The 17037-nt window shown below is 52.2% G+C and overlaps 3 protein-coding genes across 3 annotated transcripts; 2 read left to right on the top strand and 1 right to left on the bottom strand.

Moving 5' to 3' along the window:
- Positions 1-688: 688 nt before the first annotated feature.
- gpr12 (G protein-coupled receptor 12) lies at positions 689-2997 on the bottom strand. Its single transcript, XM_029248890.1, has 2 exons — positions 2681-2997; positions 689-1823 (listed from the first exon to the last, which is right to left on the bottom strand). The coding sequence occupies exon 2, from the start codon at positions 1809-1811 to the stop codon at positions 798-800; it is 1014 nt and encodes a 337-aa protein (XP_029104723.1). The 5' UTR covers positions 1812-1823; positions 2681-2997; the 3' UTR covers positions 689-797.
- Positions 2998-5532: 2535 nt separating this feature from the next.
- rpl21 (ribosomal protein L21) lies at positions 5533-8153 on the top strand. The gene is made up of 6 exons (XM_018760975.1): positions 5533-5615; positions 6704-6782; positions 6873-6934; positions 7215-7327; positions 7636-7786; positions 8032-8153. Exons 2-6 carry the CDS (start codon positions 6716-6718, stop codon positions 8119-8121), a joined length of 483 nt encoding a protein of 160 aa, XP_018616491.1. The 5' UTR covers positions 5533-5615; positions 6704-6715; the 3' UTR covers positions 8122-8153.
- A 5148-nt stretch (positions 8154-13301) lies between these two features.
- gtf3ab (general transcription factor IIIA, b) lies at positions 13302-17033 on the top strand. The gene is made up of 9 exons (XM_018760832.2): positions 13302-13561; positions 13848-13948; positions 14021-14117; positions 15167-15255; positions 15362-15435; positions 15556-15639; positions 15855-16084; positions 16231-16281; positions 16661-17033. Exons 1-9 carry the CDS (start codon positions 13346-13348, stop codon positions 16808-16810), a joined length of 1092 nt encoding a protein of 363 aa, XP_018616348.1. The 5' UTR covers positions 13302-13345; the 3' UTR covers positions 16811-17033.
- The last annotated feature ends 4 nt before the right edge of the window (positions 17034-17037 follow it).

The raw sequence follows: 17037 nt of genomic DNA, 5'->3' as shown, positions 1-17037 counted from the left end.
CTGAACTAAGCCTTAGGGCGCCTGGCTGCTCATCCGATCAGCGAACTTGAACTGTAAATGTGACCGCGTGGAGCTCTAGCATTGAACGCGCAGAGAAAAAAGAAACGCTGCTGCTCGAAAAAGGCCAAAGGGAGGGAGAGAGAATCGTGTTTACGGATCATATTTAAGAGCGTTCACGTCGCCGTTATTTCTGCCCGCGAACGATCGATACATTCGGCTACAATGAGGACTGCGCTGCGCCGCGCTGCGCTTCACATCCTCCACTGTCTGCCGAGGACGAGGCGCGCGGATGAGAGGCGCGCTCGCTATTTTTAGCATCTCCCGAGTGCTTCGCTTTCCGCGCACGTTCCAAGAGCGGCAGCAGCAGCGGCGGGACGCGAGGCGCGCGCGCGCTCCGGCTGGACGGCCCCTGCAGCAAAGGGCCGCTTTCATTCATCGGGGCTCCGCTGCACGCGCCACGGCGCAGACGCAAAGCCACCAAAGCCTCGGAGAAGCAGACAAGTTAAAAAGCTAAAACCAGCAATTATGTACATAATATGTACAGCTGCTGAACAGGTTCTACCCCCAAGCGCGCGCGCACACACACACACACACACACACACACACACACACACACCCTCTCTACATGACCAGGGCTTGGTTGAGGAACACCTGATCATGCAGTATAAAGGGGATACAGCGCCGTAGTTTGGGGCGAGACAAAAAACGACCCTCTTCTCGCCACCCCCAGCAGAAAAGGGTTTGCGCGGAGCAAGTTTCACCCTCCCTCCACCTTCCGAGCCAGCTTTCAGGCTGCGCTACACATCGCTGGGGGTGCGAGCCCGCTGGACACTCGAGGGCACGCACCCGCAGCACACCATCCACAGCGCCTTTTGGATCTCCTGGTTCCGGAAGGCATAGATAAGCGGGTTGATGACCGAGTTGTAAGTGGCTGGCACCAGGGTGGCGTACGTGTACAGGGGCGGGTACGTGTAATCAGCCACCAGAGAGTACACGGTGAAGGGCATCCAGCAGGCGGCAAAGGTCCCGAGGATTATGGCCAGCGTGGACACACCCTTGCGAGTGGTGACGTAGTGGGGCGTGGCCGCAAGGAAGTGGTGCTGGAGGGCAATTTGGTGGGCGTGGTGCATGACAATCTTGCAGATCTGCACGTAGAGTTGCAGCATCAAGCCAAAGAGCAGCAGGAAGGAGACAGAGAGAACAGCTACGTTGTTCTTGGTGAGAGGCCACACGACACTGCAGGTGGACTCTGCGGCCAGGCAGTTGACACCCGTCACGGGAAGAAGACCCAGGCACAAGGACACACCCCACAGCAGCACCAGCATGGTGTACGTGAAGGTGACGGTGCGCTCCGAGTTGTAGGTGAGGGCATAGTAGAGTGAGAGGTAGCGGTCGATGGTGATGGCCAGCAGACTGAAGATAGAGGCTGAGAAGGAGGCCACGACCAAGCCTACCGTGAGCAGCTGGGCCGGGTTGGAGCGCAGCAGATAGGCGAACACGAAATGCAGCACCAGGCCGAGTCCAGCCAGCAGGTCCGCCAGCGCCAAGCTGCCGATCAGTAGGAACATGGGGGCCCGCAGACCTGGATTCTGCCAGATAACCAGCACGACCACCGCGTTCTCGCAGGCCATCAGTGTTCCCGAGCTGCACAGCACTATGTCCCACGGGTTGACCAGTGCCGCTGGGCCACGGGGCGCCGTGGTAGCAGGCAGAGGTGTCGCCACGGTGACATTGTCTGCCACCATGCCCCCACTGGTCCATGTGGTGTCAGGGGTCAGCCAGCTGGGGGTGACTGGTTGCTCCTCACTCATAGTGGCCCCCGTCTGGAACAGGCATCAAGGTCGGTTAGTGATGATACCCCCCCACACACACATGACAGCTGATACGGCTGAGAATACATACACATTCATGTTCAACACACATGTAAGTCTTATGGGCACAGCAAGGCCACCACGTTGTCAGGAGCCTGCCCAAAAATGCGTTCAAATGAGACACACACTCATAACCTCGCTACATAGAGGTTTCAAAATATACACTTAACACACCTCAACACTCACACACGCATTCACACACACACACACGCAGTTATACTCAGTTGCACACCTCATTCAAATGTCTGTGAACTCGACGGTCTCCATGGAACCAATTTTAAGTATCGGAGTAACAGAAATAATTCATGTCTGATCACCGTCACATCATAATGAATTAAGCTTCCCGTTTCCTCTTTAGCTTCCCGAAAATTCCTCACTGTTGGGTATCAGGTGGAATTCTGTTGCTGCAATTACGAACATGTCTTTCGGGTCATCTTGATCAAAGTGGATTATTGATTTTGAAATATATATATAGTGTTTCATAAATGAGCCCCTGGGTGTCCGCTACAGGCGCTCGCGGGGGGGGTAACATCATTTGTCCTGGTGCGCGGAGATCTTTCGCACCCCAAAGCCTTCACCCAAACGACGCCGGGAGCGCGCGGCCGATCAGCACCAGCGCGCCGCTCCTTTTGTCTTCCGAGAGAAGAAAAGCACGAAAGCGGCGGCTGTCGGTACAATTTCCATGCGAAACACTGTTACTATGCACACTTCATTCATTCATTCATTCATTCATTCATTCATTCATCCATTCATCCATCCATGATTCCATCCATCCAGCCGGTTAGTGAGTCGCTCGCGCGCCCACGTACCTTGACTGTGCCGCGAGGCGCCCGCGTCTAGAAGGTCCCACGGAGCCGCTCCTTTGCCATTATATTTCCGACGAGGGCTGCGGGTCCTTTGTGAGCAGAATCGAGGACGGCGGTGGCGGCGGCGGCGGCGGCTGCGGTGTGACCAATATAGGCGCGCTGCCGCCGACTGTGGATGCGCGCGCCGCAGAGGGTAGGGAGGGGTGGCTCCGATACTCCGGAGGCAGCAAGATGCCAACCTGCCAGACTCCGAAACGAGTCAGGTCCCGATGCCCTGCAAGAGGCGGCACGGCGGCGCTCGAGAACACGGCCGCGCGCGCAAGGACGATCAGGGCGACTGACGCGCATGTGAGAGCGCGCGGGGGGACCGCGGAAGGGGGCACATCCGAAAAGGAACCAAACACACACACGCACACACACACTCTGCCTTTTCCTTGTCTCGGTGGGCTTGAGCTGCTGTTTGTGTCAGCCGGTGTGTGTGTGTGTGTGTGTGTGTTTGCGCGTGCATGTCTTACAGTGCTGAAGGGTGCTGAAAAGGTGTCCAGTTTACCTCGCACACCTAAGGGACTCGCTTGAGGTGCTGAGGGTAGTTCTCCAGGTCTCTGCCTTTAAGGCTCCAGTAAGGTGCTGGATCAACACCAAAGGGAAGCTTACAGAGCCAGGGTTCGAAAAGATCAAGTTCCCTTTGCCAGCCTGTCTCATGCAGAGTTTTGTGTGTGTTCAGTGCCCCCTGTGGCCACTATTCCGGGACTGGACTATTTACAGTACTGTGAGACTGCAATCTGTGTCACCATCTCCTTCTCTCTCCCGTCACTCTCTCACCGCATCCTCTCTTTCCCATCGCTGTCCATCACCGTTGCCCTCTCGTCACCTCCCTCTCCCTCTCTCCATGTGGCACACACACGTACACAGTCGCTGGATATGAAGCGCATCTCCCAACGGGCCCTCCGCTCGTCTCCACCAACAGAGTCGCCCATTCGCCACCGACGAGAAGTTGCCCGAGTCAGGGTCATGGTGGCCTGGAGCCTATGCTGAAAGCCCAGAGTGGACAGGAGCCCAGGCCATCGCAGGGTAGCCACGTTCACATTCGTTCAAAAGTGATACCACATTGTCTGTCCATTCCTGCCTGAAACCTCTCTGCCCCAGGAGACGAGGAGCAGTGTGTAAAGCACCTGCTTGCTGAGCTCCTGGAAACCTCAGAGGTGAGTCTGCGGACCACACACACCACCTGGGAGCTGCGAAACGGGGAACATTTGAGGGAGAGAACATGGGGGTCAGGGGAGAGCATGCATCCCTATTTGTGTGCGAAGGGGATCCGTCTCACGAGGGCTGACAGCGGTTTGCAGAGCACGTGCGCACAATAATGGGCTATGAAGACATGTCCCCTGGTGTGTCCAGCAAGCCTAGTTCCCCCCCCCCCAGTCTTTGTGCATCACTCCATTGACCTCTGTTGTTAACACATTTATGTCACCAGTACCTGTCCGTACTGCACTTGAAGAGGGAGCCCTAAAAGACAAGCCAGCATCCATGTGGACACAAACACACTTACGCACACATCCGCAGCTGACGCCACTTCCTGTAAGAATCAGTGTAACAGACCGGACAACAGACTGCGCAGACTGCGCTCCGTTAAAGAGCACAACCGTTTTCCACTTTTGCCAAGGAATATATGTAAAAAAAGGGCAGCACTTGTGTCTCTCAGCACCTGGACAGTGTGAGAGGACACAGGTTTGATACCCGCTCAGCCTGTGTGCAGTTACACGTAGTTCGCCCCAGTTTTGCATGGGTTTCCTCTGGGTGCTCTTGTTCCCTCCCACTGTCCAAAGGCAAATTTTTCAGGTGGATTTATGACTCTAAATTGCTCATAGTGTGTGTGTGTGTATGGATGAGTGAGGTACTATAGTGTGTCTAAGACTGAGTCACCATGAATGGAAAGGTGCGAATTAAACACTACAGCAGCGCCCAGTGTACGTCGCTTTGGAGAAAACAGTCAGCTAAATGAATGCATGTAGAACAATGTGAAGCTCAAACTAATCTAACAACAGGTGTCATGATCCTTCACACGGCTGTTAAATGTAAATATGAAATTACTGACAAAGAATCTCAGTAGGATGTACAGTCAGGTGTTCATACATAAGCAGCTTCACAGCGACAGAATTTACTGTGGTGCAGCAGGATGCCTGTGATTGTTACGCGAAGCAGTGATAAACAAATATAATCCACGGTGTGTTTAGAGAAAAATGCGGGCTGGCTGGGTATGTACGCATGTCCGTATGTACGTATGTCTGTATGCACGTATGTCTGCATGTACGTATGTCTGTATGCACGTATGTCTGTATCTCTTCCTAATTAATTGTCGCAATAACTTAATGCTTTTGTGCTCTCACATGTACTATACGTTAGAGAAGCGATAACACTACAGCAGCTTTAGGCGAAAGGAAGAGATGAGAGGTTGAAGAAACGGTTGTGTCCCACTAGTAAAGGACAAGTTGTGAAGACTGCAGAGTTAACGGTTAGTTAAGATTGTCACGTTGCGGCTTTTCTGTGTCAAATAAAACATCGAGTACAAAGCACGATTCTAGCGGCAGTGTTTTTGTAAGGTGAAAAATATAAAGTGAAATCAAAGATATATATACCGTTGAAATAAACTTTATTGAAATGATTAATTAATATGTATTTAAATGACTGTTATGATGTGAAATAATAAATACATTTTTTTAAGAAAAAAATCGTAAGAACGATTCGGAACGAATCGCTACAACTTTTATTCTCCTATAGTATCTTCGCTTCATAAATATGTACCGGTGCATGTTCGTCCAGCCCCATTGTTTTTTTCAGTCAGGCAGTAGATGGGACACCTATGCGGTGATGTAGAGGGGGGTTCGGGGTCCTTCTTTCCTCCTTTCCGCTGCACCGGCCATCTTGTGAAAGACAGAGGGTAAGAAGAGCTCGCGGTTTTGTTCCTCTAAATAGTGAAATACGCCTTAAAAACCGTTTGCCCGTCATTGTGATGAAGGCAGAAGATGTGTGAAACACAGAATACGCGCAATAAGCAGCCGAGTTGCATTGAATGTCGTCAATAAAGTCGGTCTGCGATGGTGTGGTCACCGACCATGTGGGCCGCAGGCAGCGCCTGAGCTGAGCTGAGGCGGACGGACGGACGGACTGGCGGACTGGCGCTCGGCTCGTTCGCTGCACCGAAGGCAGAGCCGCGATTCCTGGCGCTGGGCTGCGAGTTTGGTCTCACTGACGTTTTCTGCCGTTGAGATTTACCGCAGTGTGGCTTTAAGTGAAGCACAGGGGCTCCAGCGTCGACGCGGCCAGTTGCTGCTTCTCTCCTCATGATTTGCGAGCGGTTCGTGTAACACACACAGACTCACTCACTCACTCACACAGAGATACACACACACAGTGCTTCTTCAAGTTAATGGCACTACCAGAAAGGGCCAGTAAATTAACCTTTTCATACCTCGATCAGGGTGTAATAAATGTAATTGTGTGTGGTATTTGTCCCCTCATGTAACATATCACGTTATTGCTCCATCCGCGCGGTGTCAGTTTCTTTAAAATGGTCACTTTTCAGCCACCAAAGTCCAAGATTTAACCAAAAGTCTTACGTGCAGCATTGTTTTTGTTCACCTCCTAACGCGTGTGTGTGTTCTGTAAGGTGTGCAGCCTGGTGTGGATCTCCAGCATCTCCTTTGCGCCTCCCAGCACCCTGTTATGTGACTTTTTTTAAAATGTGTTTTTAAGAAGGAGAAATTAGTGGTAAAATTTGCATTGTCGTGTTTAGTGTAACTGAAGGCCCATGTGTTTTCCGTGCTTTTTTTTTTGCCACTACAGCTGGAGTTTCCTTCCACAGAGATGCGTATGGGTCAAATCTGAGTCCAGGGCGCTAGTGCTTTTCGTCTTATTTTGTGACAGCAGCCATTATTTGCCAGAATACGCACCGATTTGACTGACCCATTTTGTAGAGATTGAATGAGCCATGTGTCGACATTGTGGTGTGGTGTTTTGCCTCCGCAGTGAGCTTGCACCATGACGAACACCAGAGGCAAGAGGAGGGGAACGCGGTACATGTTCTCCCGGGCTTTCCGGAAACATGGTGAGTGACACGCAGCTCCCGGGCTTCCGCTTCACCCCGTGTTGCTGATACCAGTGGCTTTGGCTGACAGCACTGTTCTCCCTCCATCAGGCCCCATTCCGCTGTCCACTTACATGCGCATCTTCAAGAAAGGAGACATTGTTGATATTAAGGTTAGTTGTGCTTTAATACGTGGTGAGGTAGATAGGTGGGTGGGATGGTTGTTGCTCGATGATGATTTTCTCCGACGATTGGCTTGATGCCAGATGAGCTCAACTTCACCGGCACTGAGAGCACATCATCTTGGTTGAGGGGCTTTTTATGAGTCTTTCACTTGAGAATTTTTTCTCAGAAATCGCACTCGCAGATCTGTGATCCAGTGTGAAACCCAGAGGCCGAGACTGTGCGTGCGTACCCACACCCCGGCCTGCGTTCACAATTTCTGTCTTTCAGGGAACGGGCACCATTCAGAAGGGAATGCCTCACAAGTGCTACCACGGCAAAACTGGTCGCGTGTACAATGTTACCCAGCATGCTGTTGGCATCATTGTCAACAAGCAAGTCAAGTGAGTACAAGTGAATAGACATGTGGGGACAGGGCTAAAAGCAGTGTGGTAGAAAACCCCACCTTCACTTTGCCTCGAGGGCAGTAATGTGCCCTTGTTGGCCATTCAGGTGGGCACAGCACCCTTCCTTGAGCCACCAGACAGACAAACTGGTCTCTGAGCTGGGTTTTATTGCAAGGGGACACTTGATGCATGCTCTTTGAGTGATGTCCTGCTGTGGTGTGATAAGCAGTCACCCAGTTGCAGAAGACTCTGGGTAGACTCTGGGTTAAGGCTTTAATGAATGCCTGTCCCCTTCCCCTCCACAGAGGTAAGATCCTGGCCAAGAGGATTAATGTGCGCATCGAGCACATCAAGCACTCTAAGAGCCGAGACAGTTTCCTGCAGCGTGTCAAGGAGAATGAGAAGAAGAAAATTGAAGCCAAGAAAACAGGCACCTGGGTGGAGCTCAAGCGTCAGGTATGCCGACCGCACATAGAGCCACATCTTCTGACCCATTAATCTATGGGAAGGCACTAGGGTAATGTTGTTAATGTTCCTTTTCACTGCTGTCTGATGTGTCCCTTGAGTGATGGAGTTGCAGTGAAGCTCACGATGTTGCCGCACAGGCACTGAGAGCAAAGAGTGTGGGCCTGTCTTCTAGTGCCTGTGCAGCACAGTAACTGGTTCTTGGAGGTGTAAAGTCTGCCTGTTGTCTCTTCCAGCCGGCAGCCCCTCGTCCTGCCCACTTTGTCCGCACCAAGAATAATCAACCACAGCTGCTGGAACCCATCCCTTATGAGTTCATGGCCTAGATGGTGACCAATAAACACTTTGTATTGCTCAACGCTGTCTGCTCCCCTAGGCTTTTATTCGCTTAACAGATTCTTTTCCCCAGTGAACATTGCATTGTATCTAGTGCATACGCTTTCATCTGAGCTGACTTGCAACGCTACATATACTGCTGTGAGGCACTCGTCTATGCACTAATGGAACACACACACACACTTGGGGAAATTCAGTCACCAGTTCAGTTGAAATGTTTCTTGAGAGGAAATCACACAAACTCATAAGTGCGATTTACATTTATTTAGCAGACTGTTCTCCAAAGCAACTTCCAATGAACTCTAGTGTTATCAGCCCACACACCTTATTCACCATGTTGGCTTAAGACTCCTAGATGCACTATGTACAATGGGTCACTCATCAGTGGAACACACACACACACACACACACTCTCTCGCTGTCACTCGCACACTATGGGTGAACCTGAACAGCATGTCTTTGGACTGTGGGAGGAAACCCACACAGACACAGGGAGAACATGCAAAGTACACAACCTGAGCTGGATCAAACCCACATCCTCTCACGCCACATTCTGCTGTGAGATAGCAGCACCACTTGCTGAGCCACCGTACTAGCCACGTGATTTAAGATACGAGAAACAATTGCTCACTTAAGGAGGTTGGAGCTCAGGATAGTTAAGATGGCACTTCTGCTATTCTGAGAGCTCCAGGAGGCCAACGGATGTTAGTTCTAGTTCAGATGCTTCGCATCCATGTGAAGCCCTGATCACTAAAAAGGATGAGGGGTCCTGCTGCAATTTCCTCTTCCAGAAGCAGGTGGCAGTGTGCAACAGTTCAGCTGATGGCTGTAATGTGTCTTTCAGACACTGGGGGTGCTATTTTCTACTTGAGAGTGTTGTGTAACTCCACCCAGACACGAGGGGGCGGTGTTCACCAGGTAAGATGACGGTTGTAATGTGTATTTCAGACACTGGGGGCGCTACTTCCCACTTGAGAGTGTTGTGTAACTCGGCACAAACACTAGGGGGCGGTCTTCCCTAAGATATAGGCACTACAACGCAACAAGGGCAGTGTTTTGCCACGTTAAATCTGAAATGCTTAGTGTCCACTGAAAACAGCAGTGGAAACCATAGATATCAGAAAAAAAGCGAGTTTCTGCCGCGTATATCTGTTGGTTCTATATGAAGGAGCTTCACTTCCACCAATGAATCGGATGTTATGCTGAGGGCCCTCTATGCCTGCTAGTGAGAGCTGGTAAAAACACATAGGCTTCATCTCCAAAACTAGGCTGGGTATTACACTAAGGGATCCAAATCCTCCCCCACCCTCGATAATTCATATATATTGTACTTGCAAGGTTTTATAATATCAAATTCAAATATCAGCTTGAGATTTTCATCCGTCTGCAGCCCTTCAATTGTCCACCAGCGGTGATACACACACGCGCAGAGTCTGAAACCCCTACACCCAGGGCGGGACGTCAGTCCATCACAAGGCACCCCAAGCAGGACTCGAACCCCAGACCCGCCAGAGAGCAGGACCCGGTCAAACCCGCCGGGCCACCGCACCCCCTCCGGTGCCGATAGATTAGATTAATTTCCTTCAACTCCTTTCGGCTTCTGTACACAAAGCCTGTGAAACGGCTGTCAGATTTCGGGATTCGCCTGTGAGCGGCGCACCGCCGTGTACCTTCTGGGCGTACATCTCCCACTCGGGTGTCACGCAGAACGGTGGAGGAAGAAGAGATGCAGATTTAGAAGGAACTGGTTCTCTGCTGCTCTTCGTGTGTGCTGTTCGCTCGTTGGGCTCCGCACGTCCAGGCCAGCTCATTACACCGTGTTTACTTCAACTGAGTCCCCAGTTTACTGTGTAAACAGAGATAGGACAGAGGTGAGAAAGTTCTGTGTACCGGAGGTTTATATGTTGAAATGCGCTGGTGAAAATGGTGGGAAAGTGCAGCGCTGCAGGTGGTTCTTGGGCCCCGGATGATGCTGCAAAAGCGAAAAGAGCTCAGCTGCCAAGACTAAGCGTGCGAGAAATTTCTGACGTTTGTTCAGCACCAGAGTCTCGGAAACGCGAAGAAATTCTCTTTTGCCGTTATGGCTCCGAGACTCTAATAGCGCTCATCGTTCCTGGATACACAGCCGCGCTTATAAAGTGGCACTCGGTGGGATTCGAGATGTGGCTACGCGTCTCGCCGGCACTGCAGCTGGTAAACAACACTAAATATAAACTCAAATATACGCTTTAAGTGTTCGAGGCGACTCGATGCGAAAAGATGCCATCGCTGGAATTGCCCGCTGCAAATGTCCCGTAGCTGTTCCCGGGGCCGCGCTGGGGGACAGGTGCTCTGTTCAGACGCTCACTGGGACTCGGGCCTCCGTCCCGTCCTGCGTTATTCGGCCTGTAATGACTCACGGCCTCGTAGAAAGCGTGCGGTGCGGAGCATCGCAAGCGCGCGGGATGTGAAGAATGTCACGAACGTCGCCGTTTCCCGCGGCACAGGCAGCGCTCGGTTCGATATGTCACAACTCCTTCGCGAAACGACCGGCCCCGTCCGCGATCTCCTGGCTCCGGGGGTCTGACGGGGGTTACTGATTCACGCGGCCAGGTGAAAGCAAGCTGGCCCAGAGACAAGGCGCAGCGTTGTTTCCAGGTCACGGGCCCTTCTGTGTTTACCCTGGGCCCGGGCTGCTCGGGGCGGACGGTTAATGTGTAATCGCAGCGGTCAATATGGCCGCCCTTCCGGATGGACAAGCTAACAAGCCCAATCTCCCGAGTGTCAAATGGGGCTGATTAAAGAGCTCATACTAGGCCGCCTTTATCTAGCGGCCCCATCCTCTCGTCCCGCTGATTCCGTGACCTCGGCACTGGGGTGAAATGCATGCTGGTGCAATCCCAGCTCTCGGGGGCAGGGTACGCACGAAGGCCAGGCCCCGAGGCAGCTGTTGACCCCACATGTGCGACGCAAGCGCAGCAAACGTGGCTGCTGGCCGTCTTCTCCGCTCTTTGTTAGCATTTCAAGGCCTCGCACAGCTGCGTGCCGCCGGGGAGAGCCTGTCGGTCACTCTGAGCCCGTCGGTCAGTCTTGAGCCTGTTGATCACTATGAGACGTTTGTCAGTCTTGAGCCTGTCGGTCAGTCTGAGCCCGTCGGTCAGTCTTGAGCCTGTCGGTCACTATGAGTCCGTCGGTCACTATGAGCCTGTCGGTCACTATGAGCCTGTCGGTCACTATGAGTCTGTTGGTCAGTCTTGAGCCTGTCGGTCACTATGAGTCCGTCGGTCACTATGAGCCTGTCGGTCACTATGAGCCTGTCGGTCACTATGAGTCTGTTGGTCAGTCTTGAGCCTGTCGGTCACTATGAGCCTGTCGGTCACTCTGAGCCCGTTGTTCAGTCTTAAGCCTGTTGATCACTATGAGATGTTTGTCAGTCTTGAGCCTGTCGGTCAGTCTTGAGCCTGTCGGTCAGTCTGAGCCCGTCGGTCAGTCTTGAGCCTGTTGATCACTCTGAGCCCGTCGGTCGGTCTTGAGCCTGTCAGTCACTCTGAGCCCATTGGTCAGTCTTGAGCCTGTCGGTCACTATGAGCCCGTCGGTCAGTCTTGAGCCCCTTGATCAGTCTTGAGCCTGTCGGTCACTCTGAGTCCGTTTGGTCAGTGTGTCGTCCCTCTAACAAACCAGAAGGAAGCAAGTTAAATGGCACTTTTGGGTTCCGCGGCTGCTCTACAAGACCTGTCTGCAGGTTCGAGAAGGTCCTCACACGGATGGGTTATAAGGGCCATTTCTGAGGGCTATTGACCGTAGATATTAACACGGTAACGAACCACATTCCAACCCTAAGAGCATTTTTCCGACATTAGTCAACGGTAACGAGGTGTCGCTGGACGGGGTGTGGCGATTACCTTTGCGGACGAACAAGCATCAGCAGCTGGACCAATATGTGGCTGTCAGTCACCTTTTTGGTTTGCGTACAAACGTACGAGTTCAAACCGAGGTTCAGTTCGCTGCTCAGCCTGTCACGGGTCATACTTTTCTCAGAAACGTTCACACGGGCCTCCTCGGCTCACGCCGCGCTGGCGGCCGGGGTCACCGTGGCTGACCTAAAGCGGCCAGAGTACACAGCGTGGTGAATGACCACGGTCACGCCGAGACCCCGGCTGCGAAAGAGAGCGGGCGGCGGTCCGGCCTCCCTCGGTCCCACGCTGAGTGTGTGAGCCACAGGAAGGAGTTGTAAGCAGGGTGATAAGGCCTGATAAAGGCAGTAAATCGTGAGACGTGGAGGCAGCGAGGACTCTCCGGCCGGGAGTGCGTCCGCCACCCAGGAGCCATCTGACAGTTTAACGACACCCACCGAAAGCTCATCAATCATCCGTGGCCCCACCCAGCCCCGCTCTGGCTGTACACCAGCAGCCAACCTGTCCGCGCTGCTTTACAATCCACGCTGACATCCGCTGAGACAAAGAGGGACACCAGATACACAGGGACATAGATATGGATGGACACACACACACACACACATATTCACTCACAAAAGGGGACACTAATACACACTTGTACAAACAAGGAGAAAAAAGACACTTTCATAGAAGCTAAAGATGGACTGACGGAACTTACAGGACACAGTCTCACATTTTCATCTTTGCATTTTTGCCCCTAACAATTTTAACTCGAGGGTAATCAGCTGACACACACACAGCTGCACGTGCCACCTGCGGGTGTAATGGAATATAACTCGTGTGTCCTTTAACATTTTCTCAGAGTAACGTGCAGAAGGAACCAACAGCAGAATTCTTCACTGCCAGATGTTCCGAGTACATGAACATTTCTAGGGGCCTGTCTGTGTGCGGATCGGACTCAAACGCACGTGTCACACACACACTCTACGCTGCGCTGCACTCGCTGCAATCGCTGCACTGCACGCGCTCCGTGCCGCCAATCACGCACCTCCGGCTCTCTGACGCGTCGGTTAATCCAATAGCAGAAACAACAGGGGCCACAAAAATATTCCTCAGCTGTTCCATTCTTTGAACACTCCCACCAAGCACGTGTGGTTGAGTAAGTGTTATTATTAAGCTATCATTATTATTATTAAATGACAGTACTGGGGTCGCTAGTTTTGTTCAGGATGTATTTTTCGGTGAATAAATGTACATATAGGTTAAGGAGAATTTCGGGCTCCCCCTTCACCCTTCGGGAAGGTGGTATCTCCCAAGCGCGATATAGACGATTCCAACATGGCGGCGGCGGCGGCGGTTCAGGCTCCGGCTCCTCCGCTTGCTGCGATTGCTCGTGGCTCCCAGAGTCCCTCCGTCCGTCCGCTCCCAGTACTGGTCATGGGCGAGAGGCTCCAGGATTCCCACCGACTCTTCATCTGCTCCTTCCCCGACTGCGGGGCGGCCTACAACAAGTCCTGGAAGTTAGATGCGCACATGTGCAAACACACCGGCCTGGTAAGTAGATGAGTGGGCGGCGCGAGGAACTCAGAGGCGCGAACACACGCGCGCGCGCGCGCGCAGCTTCCTGTCCAATCGGTCTGCGGCTCCTCCGCGCTCCGTCACGCGCTCATTCGCTCGCTCTGTGTAGTTCGTTCAGTCAGAGGGAGAAATCTGTGCCCGTCAATGTTGCCAGTATCTCTGGAGGAAAAGTGTCCCTAAAGGCGTAAACGTCAGTATTTACGAGGCAGTCTCTGCTGCCGTCCGCTCTCTTGAACTCTGACCTTTGACCTCTGACCCACAGAGGCCCTTTGGGTGCGCGAGCAAAGGCTGCGACAAGCGCTTCTGCACCAAGTACCACCTGAACCGGCACGCGCTGAGCCACAGCGGCGAGCGCCCGTACAGGTGAGGCTCTCAGGTGTTCGCTGCCCCCTCCCCCCGTGCCCTCCCGCTCACTCCCTGCTGCCGCCCCCCCAGGTGCACAGCGGACGGCTGCTCGGAGGCCTTCACCACCAGCAGCAACATGAAGAAACACGTGGCCCGCAGGCACCACAACAAGGAGAAGCTCTACGTTGTGAGTGGAGCCGCCGCTGCGTCTCGCGATGCTCGCACTCGACTCGTCGTTCTGTTGGGAGGGCGACGGGGGGAGGAAAAGGACAGATTCCCAGACAGAAAGGTCACCAAAAGTAAAAGTGGTGTAAATGGACTGTGCGCTCCTGTCAGGTCACTGCAAACTCTCGCTGCCACCCGTCGTCGTCTCACTTTGCCGCTGTGGATAAACGATGAAAAAATAGCTTCTAGCGCGCACGCGCACACACACGGAGCTTCTTGGGGATCAGAGGGAACTTGGGGCTGCAGTCCATTGGATTCCCCCCTGCGGCTGAAGTTCCCTTGAGGGAGGGAATGGACGTGCCGTAGGGCGTGGGTTCGATTCCCCCGTTGGCCCAAGTGGAGTTTGTGTGGGTTTCCTCCCACGGTCCAAAGACACCTTTTAACCTTTTAGGTCAGTTGATGTCTATAAATAGCCTGTAATGTACGGCGACTCACAGCGTGAAACACATACAACAGTACTACTGTTCGCTCCCAGTCGTCTTGCTAAATGAACCGTAGTACAGTGCTGAACTTTATTTCACTTTTCATTTCTACCTCATTGAGGGTTTTGTTTGGATCCGTCTGGCAATGAGAGCAGAAGCAGGAAGCAGTTTTCCCATGTCATGCACTAAGCACAGTGAAGCTTCTGGAAATAGCTAAATTTGTTCTGCAGCTCTAATGTTCCCGTGAGCATTTGCTCCATGTTTATGTTGTGTTGACTGTCAGGGACAGGAGTCTTGCTGGGAATCGCCAGCGTGGGCCGAGCGCCGACATACTTGTACCACACGAGCGGAAGAAAATTGACAAAGTGATGGACGGAAGTGGGACAACGGGCCCACTGTACGAAACGGGGTGCATATTGTCCGAGGGTGGTTCCGCTAACCACGCTACTCGTACCCGAGCCGTGTACAAGCTCTTTCTGAAAGCGCTGCACCTTTTCCTCCCCCTCTGGGTACTCCTCCTTCCCAGCAAACCCACCCTCTGCACTTGGCTTCTGAACTTTAATTGTGTGTAATTTCTGAACTCCCTCAGTGTGATTATGAAGGCTGTGGAAGAGAATTCAAGAAACACAACCAGCTGAAGTCTCACGAGTTTGAACACACCAATGTTCTACCCTATGAGTGAGTAAAGCCCCCCTCTATGGGGTTGGAGCCCTCCATGGTGTCTCCTTTAGTGCAGCTGTACACTTTGGCTACATTGCTGCCTGACTGGGTACTTTTTCCACAGGTGCAACTTTGAGGGTTGTGGGAGGCGCTTTCCTGTGCCCAGCAAACTGAAGCGTCACGAGAAGGTGCATAAAGGTATGTGTGCGTGTGCGCGCGTGTGCATGTTACTACTTTGGCTTGAGGAAGCAAATGGAGGTACCTTGTCACTGTAACTGAGAATGAAGTTTCAGTGACCTGTGACTTGGACCTTTGCAGGATACTCGTGCACAGAGGATGGCTGCAGCTTCCAAGGCAAGACCTGGACAGAGTACCAGAAGCACAGGAAAGACCAACATCAAGGTATGGTGTCTGAACATGGATGTGTTTTGTCCGCCATCACCATCTCCCAGTGGAGCTACATTAGTGTGTGTGTCCGTTTACAGTACAGCATGATCACATATCCAGATGGTACTAAAATGTACAGTAAATCTAAGCTGCACATCCAGTGACACTTAGCCACTTTTTTTTTTGGCAGTGTCTTGTGCTAACATTGATGTACATGTCTGGGTTCCCAGTACAGCTGCAGTGTCCCACTTGTACCAAGCTCTTCTGGAATGTCTGGAATTTCCAGCAACATCAGTACGTCCACCAGAAGGAGCGTCCCGTCTTCTGCTGTCCTAGGGAGGGCTGCCAGCGCACCTACACCACAGCCTTCAACCTGCAGAGCCACATCCTGTCCTTCCACGAGGAGCTGCGGCCATTCAGCTGCTCCCATCCTGGCTGCGACAAGACGTTCGCCATGAAGGTGACATGTTTCTCTTGTGCCACCATAATGTGTGTATATGAGGAAAGCGGAGTACACAGGTACCCAGACAGCATGTCCTTTGTGCTCTCTGTAGGTGAGCTTTTCCCCCAAAAACTCATGTCTGTCTTTCTCCTCCCCCCACACAGCAAAGCTTACAGAGACACAGTGTGGTCCATGACCCGGAGAAGAAGCAGCAGGTATGTAGGAGGAGGAGGGCCAGGTCCATGGTGTGGTACGCTGGCGTCTGATTACTTTGCATTACTGTTTGAAAACTTTTGGCTGTTGGCTTCTTAACACGCAGTCTACAGCAGAACTTGCACTACTGTCCACGTATTTAATATCCTGTGTATGACAGCTGCTGCTGTTGTTTACTTCTTAAGAACTCAGGCCTATTCCTTCAAGTTCAGTACGTATCAACCAGTCAGACTAGTGTGGCATACAGGTCCCAGATCTATGTAGTCTCAAAATACTGTGGTACTTCCAGTTTGTGAGTAGTAACCTGTGGAGGTCTTCCAGGAATATGGGAATGTTTTGCTCCATGTTGAGTGATCAGCGATAATGTTTTCTTCTTCCCAGAAAAAGTCCCGCCCCAAACGCAGCCTGGCTTCCCGTCTTAGTGGATACCAGCCCAAACGGAGCATCCCTTCAGAACAGAGCAAGCTGGCCGTGTTGCTGCAGGATGCAACCTTGCGAGAGGCCAACGGGGCCATGGCCCTCGGGGACTAATTTGCCCAAGCAGGCATGATCCTTTTTGAATCACCATGTTTTCACTCTTTCTTTTGTAGTACTGTACAGCTGATGTACAAAGTTTGAGTTCTATATGATGCCTTTGTTAATTGTCACTGCTGCATTCTTGTCTTAAGAGGATTCTGTTCTGAGCTACGTGCACTTACAGCAGATAACCCGCCTCAGTGCATTTCAGTTTAAAAAAGAAAATAAACACACAATTGTCT

This window comes from Scleropages formosus, chromosome 24 (genome assembly GCF_900964775.1).
Source record: "Scleropages formosus chromosome 24, fSclFor1.1, whole genome shotgun sequence".
NCBI lineage: Eukaryota > Metazoa > Chordata > Actinopteri > Osteoglossiformes > Osteoglossidae > Scleropages > Scleropages formosus.
This window is presented reverse-complemented; position numbering and strand designations above follow the sequence as displayed.